This window comes from Myotis brandtii, unplaced genomic scaffold, assembly GCF_000412655.1.
Source record: "Myotis brandtii unplaced genomic scaffold, ASM41265v1 scaffold838, whole genome shotgun sequence".
In the NCBI taxonomy this organism is placed as follows: Eukaryota; Metazoa; Chordata; class Mammalia; order Chiroptera; family Vespertilionidae; genus Myotis; species Myotis brandtii.
Window position 1 is genome coordinate 40255 of NW_005371399.1, and position 9770 is coordinate 50024.

Here is a 9770-nt window from a genome sequence, read left to right on the forward strand (position 1 = left end):
AGTGCCTGTGGGATCTTGACACTCCCTGGGACAGGATATAGCTGTGTTTTTGGACAGGGGAAGGAGGGGACTTGGTTGAGGGAGATGGAAACTTTCTCTTTGAATTGGTCCCTGGAGCCCAGAGTCTCTGTGGGAATGGGTGGAGGTGAGGTGTGTCATGTCTACTGGGAAGGCAGAGAAGAACCTGTGGAGGTGCCAGCTGCAGAGGGAGCACTTTGGACTGCCACCAAGACTGGGTAAAGGAATAACAGAGCAAGGCCAGAGAGATGGGGCTGACAGAGGTAGAGAGAGAGACAGGGATGGGGGAAAGTTTGGCAGCTCAGTTGGTTCTGTGGAAGGGACATAGAGAGAGCAAGGAAAGGTTTGAAGTGGGGGCTTCTGTCCCACAAAAAGTCTTCCTGGTGGTCTGGGCAGAGTGGTCACAGTCTGAGTTGGATCCAGTGAGTGAGGAAAGGCAGGAATTGAACATCTCTGTGTCCTTCAGCTCAGAAAGCCAAGCCATGCTCACTCCTACCCTGCAGGGCTCACCAGACCTTGGGCTGTTTTCCATCCATTGCCTGGAGACCCTCTGTTCCTGGCAATATGCTGTGGAAGCAGGGCCGATGCAGATGGGCTTTGTCACCAAAATCCCTGAAGGACTGTCCTGGCAGATGGGGCAGGGTAATGCCAGGATCATTAGGGGCAGGTCTGGGCTCTGGATTGCTAGGGGGTGAGTTCCTCAGGCCTGGAGGCGCTAGCCTGAACTCACACCTGCTGCCAGCCTCTATTCTGACTCCTCCCTCATTTGGACCTTTGGGGGCTGCAGCCTGAGGTATGTGTCATGGAGACTTAGCCACACTGGTGACTCAGACAGTTAAAAAAAGAAGCAGCTCCAAGCGGTGACTCAGCTGCCTCTGGAGGGGCTGGGCGGGTCTAGCTGGTACAAGACGGGGTGGTCTGGGTTTATTTTTGGCAGGGTGGGGCTGGAATCAGGGGGTGTAAGATGGGAAGTGGGGATGGAGAGAAGCTGCTACTCTCATTCCAGGAGAGCCCCAGGGCTTTGTGCCACAGAGAAAATCGGTTTCCCAATGCCTGGGAGCTCTGGCAGGCTGGGCTGCCTCTCAGCCCTGTCCCAGGCCCAGCCTACCTTGTTATGTGGCCCAGAACAAGCATCTGGCTCTGTCTGGACAGAAGCAGAGTCTCCTGTCCTGTTCCTAAGAGGTTTGAGCTCAGAATTTTAGAATTGACCTTGAAGGATGAAGATCCTACACAGAGACCCAGAGAGGAACAGAAGTCTGACTAAAGCCACCCAGGTCCCTACAACTTCTCCCCTTCCCCAGGGCTGTCAACAGTTGAAGGGACAGGCTCCCATCTGAGTACAGAAGTACCCCCTTATTCATGGTTTTGCTTTCTGTGGTTTCATGGTAAACCATGGTCTGAAAATATTAAATGGAAATTCCAGAAATAATTCATAAGTTTTAAATTGTGTACCATTCTGAGTAGTGTGATGGATCATCACTTTGTCCAGCATCTCTCCACACTGTATGTGCTCCCCACTTCTTTATCACTTAGTAGCTGGCTCAATGATCAGATCAGATCGGCTGTTTTGTTCAAGTAATCCTTATTTTACTAATGGCCCCAAAGTGCAAGACTAGTGATGCTGGTAATTTAGATATGCCAAAAAGAAGGCGTGAATTGCTTCCTTTAAGTGAAAATGTATAAGCATACCTTGGAGATATTGAGGGTTTGAATCCATACCACAAGAATGAAGCGAACTTTGCAATAAAGTGAAGAACACAATTTTTTTGGTTCCCCAGTGCATATAAAGGTTATGTTTACACTATACTGTAGTCTATTAAGTGTGCAGTAGCACCATGTCTAAAAAGACCAATGTACATACCTTAATTAAAAATACTTTATTGCTGCCCTGGCCAGTGTTACTCTGTTGGTTGGAGTGTTGTCTGATGAACTGAATGTCATGGGTTCAATTCCTGGTCAGGGCATATACCTAGGCTTTGGGTTCAATCTCCAGTCTGGGAGTGTGTGGGAGGCAACTGATCGATGTATCTCTCTCACATCGATGTTTCTCTCTCCTTCTTCTCTCTCTCTCTCTCTCTCTCTCTCTCTCTCTCTCTCTCTCTGCCTCCCTCCTTCTTCAATATTCTAATAAAAATTAAAAAATACTTTATTGCTAAAAAATGCTATCCATAATATGAAAATGGCACCAATAGATTTGTTTGACAAAGGGTTGCCACAAACATTCAATTTGTAAAAAAAAAAAAGCAATATCTGTGAAGCACAATAAAACTAGGTGTGCCTGTTTAGGAGAGAACATAGTATATATAGGATTCAGAACTATCTGAGGTTTCAGGTATCCACTCGGGGTCTTGGAACGTATCCCCCATGGATAAGGGGAACAACTGTACCTGCGCCTGGAGGGGCTCAGCTGAGCTCCAAATGGGTGGCTGGAAGCATGTGGGCACCAGACGCCCAGAAGTAGAGTCTCAGCTAGCAGCTGGGGCCTGGATTTTATTAGCTATTAGCTCATATCCGGGGAGCTAGCTGGGATCTGCCCAAAGGTCTGTTGAGAAGAGTTACCCCTATGGGGGTGAAGGCAGAGGATGCCCACACAGTGGGATTTTAAGCTGGGGGCCCAGGCTCTGGCTAGTTTATTATCCAGAGTGTCCCTCCAGTGACACCCCCAACCTCTCCAGCTGCTCATTTCCTGAAACTCACTTTCCCTCACCTCTACCAACCCTGATCTCACACATACAGGAACTCATCACCAACATCCCAATGGCTCCAAGCAGCCCAGGGCAGAGAGGATCCCCCACTCCCTCAGTTTTCATTTTGCTCCTCACTATGCAGTCACTGCCACTTATGAGTGGTGGTAATATCCCCATGGGAACTCTGGCAATTGAGCCATCTCATGGCCCTGGACTTTTGCCCCTACCTCTGAAGAGGCCCCCGAGGGGTGGGCAAATGAAGAGAAAGGCGGTTAGGCTCCCTGTCATGTAGGAGGTGCTGGTGCCTGTTCTCTCTTTGTCCCAGCTCATCTGCTTTTGGGCAGGTCTGAGTGTCATTTGGTCATCTGTTCAGCACACATTGATTATATTGCACTCTGGCTCAGTGATATCCATCTAAGGGACTATTAGGATTTGGGTCAGGGCTGGGAGGGGCTGTCCTGCTTCTCCTCACAGTGGGAAGGGTGTGTAGGTCTCAGCCAAGAGGGTCAGTCAGATGCAGACTCCCTTCCCCCTGCCCCTTTTCTGAAGGGTCCTGGGCAGGCTGTCAGTGGCTGGCTGACAGCTCCCTTTGGAGCCTACCTCCTCTTTTCCATGTCACTTTATCCCACCCAGACCCTCTCACAGGGCCCCCACATCCAATACCCGACCTGGGGACCTTTCTGAAAGATTCCTAAGCAGGATCCCCCATCTTGCTGGGGCTGCCCCATTCCTGAAGGAGATGGAAATAGAGTAACAGCAACCTCAGGAGCAGATTCCTATTCTAGGTAAAGGGCTTTCATCCTTGATGAACAAAAGAAGTAGGAATTATTTATCCATTTTAGAGAGGTGAAAACTGAGGCTCAGAAAGGCCAAGTCACTTGCCCAAGGTCATGCATCCAGTGGTAGGGCTGTAATTAAATTCTAGACTCTCTAATACTGTGTTCTTTACCATTATCTTCCTGCCTCCTTCATCCCCCAGCCTGTAGAGGTTCCCAGAGCTAAGGACTCACAGTGGGGAGAGGTGGGGCCTGAGTCAGAACTGAGAGTGGAAAGGGAGCTCAAAGCACCCAAAAAGGTGATTTGTTCCTTTCCTGACCACTGTGGGAAGTGTGTGTGTGTGTGTGTGTGTGTGTGCCTGAGGCCTGCCTGCTGGCTGGCCTAAAGCTGCAGGAGTGCGGGGCTGGTCCCAGCCAATGTGCATGAGGGAAGGGGTCAGGGAGGGGTTGGTGTCGTGGGAATCAGCATCCAGGGCCCACTGATATTTATAGTTGGCCCTCCTGAAATGTGGGTGGGGGAGGAGTTGCTCTTAGGTGGGAACGGAAGTTGGTCTCCTCTTCCCAGCCCCCTCTATGTCCCCAGAGAGCAGGCTGTCTCAGGCCAGAGGCCTTGCTCTGGTGGTGGAGCTGGGGCTGTGTGTCCTGAGTTGGGGGTTTCCCCCAGGACTTCTGTCTCAGGGGCTGGACACTCTCCTTGCTAGGCTCTAAGCCAGGCTACTGAGCAACATGGTATGTGTGCGTGCCCATGCTCCCACTGGGTGTCACAATGATCGAGGTCATGGACCTGGGGGCAGAGGCCAGATGAAGATAGGGGAAGAAAGGCTTGTGAGCTCATAGAGATGCGAGGTGGGGGCCAAGAGGAGGGCAGACCAGGCTGTGGGCCTCAGCAATCAATGGTTAGAAAGGCTCCCAGAGGTGGTGATGTTGGAACTGAGCCTTGAAGGATGGGGAGAAAAAGGGAAGAGCAGTTGTAGGGAACCGGCTGGGCAAAGGTGGAAGGGTACTAGGGGTTATGGGTTAATATCTGCTGTCCTAGTTCATCAGTTAGGCTGTGGGACACAGGATCACTTTGAATGTGGAGGCTGGTATTTGAGGCGGGGACAGGCAGGTGGCACCATGAGGCTCTTGCTTCCCTGGATGCTTAGGAATGTCCCATTTGGCTCTAGGAGGGTTACGAATGGGATGCTGGGGCATGAGAGGCCAGGCCCCCAGGCCTGGCTGGGAGGAAGTTGGGACTGTGTTCTGCTCCCTGCCTTTGGGTCTCCAGACTGTGTCCACCTGGGGAAGGACAACTTCCAGGGGTCCTTTGTAACAATCGTGATTTGGATTCTCTGAAAGCCAGGAAGTTCTTCCTTGTATCTGGTCTGAATCTTCTATGCTCTCAATATGTTTTAACTCAAAGCAATTCATTAGTTTTCAAGTTTTTTAAAGCCACATAATACTTTATCAAAAATAAAACCTCAATTTATAAATGTTTAATCCATGAAACTGCTATGCATGGATTAGGGTGGGGCATGTATCCTATATTTCTAGATATGGGGATGTAAAGCCCTGGAGCACCCTGGGCACAGTCTGGAAACCCCTGGTTGGCTCAGTGGTCTCTATGCCCCTTTGTGGGTCCAGTCCTGTGCTCAGCAAGAAGTGGAGACCCCTGAGAAAAGCAAATAGGCGGTCTGCTCTCAGGGAGCTACTGGTCTTGTGGGCAAGGCCACATCTAGACCAGGGTATAAGGGCAAAGAGCAGAGAGGCCCAGCCCCTGCCCAGCTAAGGACTTGCTGTGTGACTCTGAGAAAATAGTTGCCCCTCTCTGGGTTCTGGTTTCCTTGTGAACCATGGGGGTCTGGCCTGGGATCAGCAGTCCCGGCAGTAAGGTCTGGGAGGGGAGGCAGTCTTGCTGACCCACCATGACAGTTAAGCCATGAGAGAGACACACACTGAAACAGTTTAGCATGAGCAGTGGAGGGAGGCCTGGCAGAGCCAGCTCCTTCAAAGGCTGGAAGCTGGCAGGGCAGGGGCAGGAGTTGAGTGGGAGGAAGGAATGGTCAACAGGATAAGCACTGTCCAGAACATGGGTGAGCCATGCCACCAAGCCATCTTGCCGGCAGCCCCAGAGCCACTCCCCTACATCGGAGACAAATGTGATTTCCTTTGCCATTCCAGCTGTTGGGGAGGAGTGCAGAGCTTTCTTGAAGAGGATTTGCTTATGCTATGAGAAAGTGGAGAGGATTTGGAGAGGTGGGGTGTTAGAGGGGCATGGGGGGATGGGAACAGAGATCTGGGGGCCTCAGGGAGCTGTCTCTCCCTTGATGACCTGTCTCTCTTCCTTGCTGGGGGCCCTGGTGGTGGCTGTCCACCTGGTTTTATATGGGAGAGCCAGCTGTTGTTGGGGTGAGTGAGAATACCATGGCCTGTGTGCCCAGAGTGACCTGAGGCCAGTCCCTCCTGTTCTTTGAGCCTCATTTCTTCAACTGTAAAACATGGATGTCTTTGACTTGCAGGGCTGTGAGGCTTCATGGCAATATGATTAGCCTTCCCACAGGGTATCTCTGGAAGTAGAACCCCTATTATAACACAGCTTCATTCTCTCCCCTGTTTGGAGTTATGGACTCTCCTGAGAAGCAGGAAGAATTAGGATTTCCTACCCCAGAGAAAATCCTAGTACAAAATTGTTCAGACCAATTCAGTTAATTAAAAGATGACTCCTACACATTCAGTAACAATGAATACAGTACTTCTGAAACACAACCTACATTTGCACCCAGAGAAAGAGTCCTAACTCTAGAAGGCTCTACAGAACTAGACATATGCTGGGGCAGGGGCATGTTGGAAGGAAAAGGGGAGCTTGATGGGACCGGGAACTGGGGGACAGGCAGTGGAGGAGCAGAGGGACCAGGCAGTGAGCAGGCTTAAGTCCTGGACCCAAAGGCCCCTTTGTTCATTTGCTCCTGGCACCAAATAGGAGCCACAGCTCAGCATAGCACCCCTGGTTCCATCTTGTCCTCACCTCCTTCCCCCTCAGGCATCACCCAGCCCAGGTCTGTGAAATATGGGGCTTGTATTCCCAGATAGGGAGGCAGCAGCCATCCTGGGCTCCTGGCAGCAGCTACCCACCCAGGTCTGTGAGGGCAGCTGGCTGTGTGCCGGGTTGTCTGTACTCATATGCGAGCCCACATCTGTGTGCACCAATGAGTGTGTACGTCAGGGTTATTTCCAACTCCCCCTCCCCTGCCTGCCCCCTCCTGGGCAGCACGCCCAGTTCCCAGACTGAGCCTATACACTTCCTCTGAGAACTCTCCACATGCCCCACTTCCTCCTAGCCATCGCCAATGGCCTGGCCCACCTGGCCTGGCCCCCTTCTGGGCCCCCTAGGCGGCTGCACTGAAAGGCCCTTCTTATCCTGCCCAGGCAGGCAAACATTGGGAGGGGGCTCAGTTATACTTGGTTCTGAAACAGTTTTTCTAGAGTCTGGGTGGGCTGGGCTGAGGGCCCTAGCCTCTGCCCTGCCCTGAGGCTCAGGCTAGTATGTGCATGGCTCAGAGATTGTTCCCCCCAGACCATCCAGGGAGTCTGCCCTGGTTCAGTTCCTTGCACCTGGTCCCCCCATGCTCTCTAAGACAGACCCATTAGTTCAGAGCCCCCATCAAATTTACACAGGAGCCCTCCCTGCCAGGTGCTCTTGCCTGAGTTCCACTTCAACCCCTCACCTACCTTTCAAAGGCAGCTACACCCGTTCTATGCTCACTCTGACCTCCAATTCTGTCATCTCCACATCAGCTCAAACCCAGTCTTCCCCAATGCTTGTTACTCTGCTGAGGGCCTCCCACAGTGCTCTGAAGGAGCTGGATACCACACTTACTCCCTCAGAGCAGGACTGGAGGCTCTTCCCTGGCAGTTGGGCTTCTCTGTGGGACTTAGGGCACTTTGCTTCCTCCCTGGGGCCTCAGTTTCCCTGTCTGTACAATTGGAAGGCTGGACCAGATGGTTTCCAAGGGTGCTCAATTCTCAGGCCCCATGACCTAGATGCCCAATGTGCCTCACTCTTGTACCTTGAGGGCCTTTGGGGCCAGGGGTGTCTAGGGGTGGTAGGAGTGACGCCCTCCTCAGGCAGGGGCTGTCCCTACTGCAGAGACCAGGAAAGGGAGTTAACCAGGTGTGGTGACAGAGATGGGTTTTTGGAGAGGAACTCTGCCTGGGAGGGGGAGAGGATACCAGGTCACCCAACCCCCACCCAATTCCAAATCCTTCCTAAAGGCAGGGGTTGGCTTAATGTTATAAAGCCTCAATTGGCATCATGTCATCTCCTCTCTAAAACCTTTGTTGGCTCCTCAGCAGGGCATAGGCAGTGGGCTGCATTTTGCCATTTAAAGTTTCTGGGCCCCAGTGCAATTGCTTTTCCTAGCTCGTGCTCAAAATGTGTCTTTCAGCCAGGCTGCTGGCCTTTCTATCTCAACATCCCTCTGCTCATACCACCTCAGGACCTTTGTTCATAGACCCCCTTCCTGGAGTGTGACCTTTCACACCCTCCAAGCCTTGGCTCATGGATCATCCTCTGCCTGGCCTCAGCTGCCTCTGGGTTTCTTTTCTCCATACCCTTTATCAGGATCTTTGCAGACATGACAGGAATTGCTGTTTGAGTTCTAATCTGCTTTTCTAGCTCCTGAATGAAACCAAGTTCAGCTTATACATTTCTGTGCACTCCTCACTGCCCAGCATGGTACCTGCACATTGTTGATGCTGAGGAGGTTTTGAGAGAGGCTCTCAGTTGAAGCTAAGGAAGTGGTGGTGCTGGAACCTTTCCCTTGGCTGGAGGCTGGGGAGCTACATGAGTGAACCTCCCCAGTCACCTCAGATGCCCACATCCCATCTCTCTAGAGACCTGCCCATCACCCAGGCCCTGAGACCTTGGAGGATGGAGTCTCTGGCGCTGGGAGTAGCAAGCCTGGGGATCTGGCTCTGACTCACCCAGTATGTGTGGGGTTCTCCCCTGACTCATTTCCCTTCTAGTGGTCTGAGCCCATGGAAGGGAGACTCAGGTCCTTCCTCTGCTCAAAGTTGCTCTTGGGAATGGTCCCAAAAGTTGTAGGCTGAAGCACTGACTCATACATGGGTATAATGACTGATGGGTTCTGAGGCCACAGTTCTTAGGCTTTCACTGAAGGAAGAATGCTGCAGTGGTGGGATTTATGGCATTGTGACTGAGAGGGGACACATCCTAGCACCCTTCAGAAGGCAAACTGTCATCCAGTCTCTGCTGGGGTCAGCCACCAATGCCTGGGACAGGGAGGTGTGTCAGGGGTTACCCAGAGCTGTCTGAGGGACAAGCCCCTGTTGGAGCACAGGATATGGAGAGGCACCAGCCCTGACTCTAGGAGGCTGAAGAGTGGGTGGTCCTGTCTGTCACCAATCAAGACTTCTCAGTGAGGAGAGAGGAGAGAGAAAAAGACAGGAGGGGGATGAGGACAGGAGGAAGGTGGCGATGAAGAAGCCAGACAGAAAATGCATCTGTGGACAAGGGCAGTAGGAGCAGGAACTGAGCTGGGAGGCAGCTGGAGGAGACCAGAGGAGGCTGGAGGAGGTGGAGGCTGAGGTGCCTGTGCCCCATCCCCCCAGCATAGGGTGGGGCAGGGTAGCTCCCTCCCCATTTCTTGCTTTTCAGCACTCCCCATTCCTGGCCTGGGTGGCTGAGGCTGGGGTACTTTTCATCACTGGGTGTCCTTTGGGCACCATGTGGTCACAGAAAGCCTATTGGGCTCAGGGAGCTCAGACAGCGTTGAAGGGGCTCCACTGGGTATGGAGAACAATCCTACATGGTGCCATGCCCTGGGCAATCCCTCTCTGGGGCCAAGCTCAGGAAACCAGAGCCCATATAACCCTGAGATGGAGAGTGTCTCTCCCGGGTGGAGTTCCCAGAGACCCCAGCCTGGGGTGGCAGGAGCACAGCCTCCTTGTTTCCTAGTCTGGAGGCCACTTCTGGGACCCATCCCTTTTCTCTATCTAAGGAACCCTCCACAGCTCCTGCCAGTCTGGGTTGGGGTCTCAGGTCCCTCACTTACCTGCAGATGCTGGTTCTGCCAACATAGCCAAGGTCAAAGCCAAGGCCAGGACAGGGGCTGGGATTCGGGGCCGAGGATCTGCGTGCATTGCAGCGGGCTGGCAGCCGGACTTGAGCGCCAAAGTCTCCAGTTGAGAGAACTCGGCTCTTCTGGTGTGGGCTGGGGCTCCCAGTGCACATAGTCTACTTAACTCTGGGGGCGGAGCAGCAGCCCAACCAGCACTCGGATTTCAGGCC

At 52.6% G+C, this 9770-nt stretch overlaps 1 protein-coding gene across 1 annotated transcript in view; it reads right to left on the bottom strand.

The window, feature by feature from the left end:
- The window catches only part of CSPG4 (chondroitin sulfate proteoglycan 4), a 35922-nt gene extending 26247 nt beyond the window's left edge, over positions 1 to 9675 (bottom strand). The window contains exon 1 of the mRNA XM_005884517.2: positions 9535 to 9675. Coding sequence (XP_005884579.1) covers positions 9535 to 9622 — 88 coding nt within the window. The 5' untranslated portion in view covers positions 9623 to 9675. The remainder of the gene's footprint in view (positions 1 to 9534) is intronic.
- Positions 9676 to 9770: the final 95 nt, after the last annotated feature.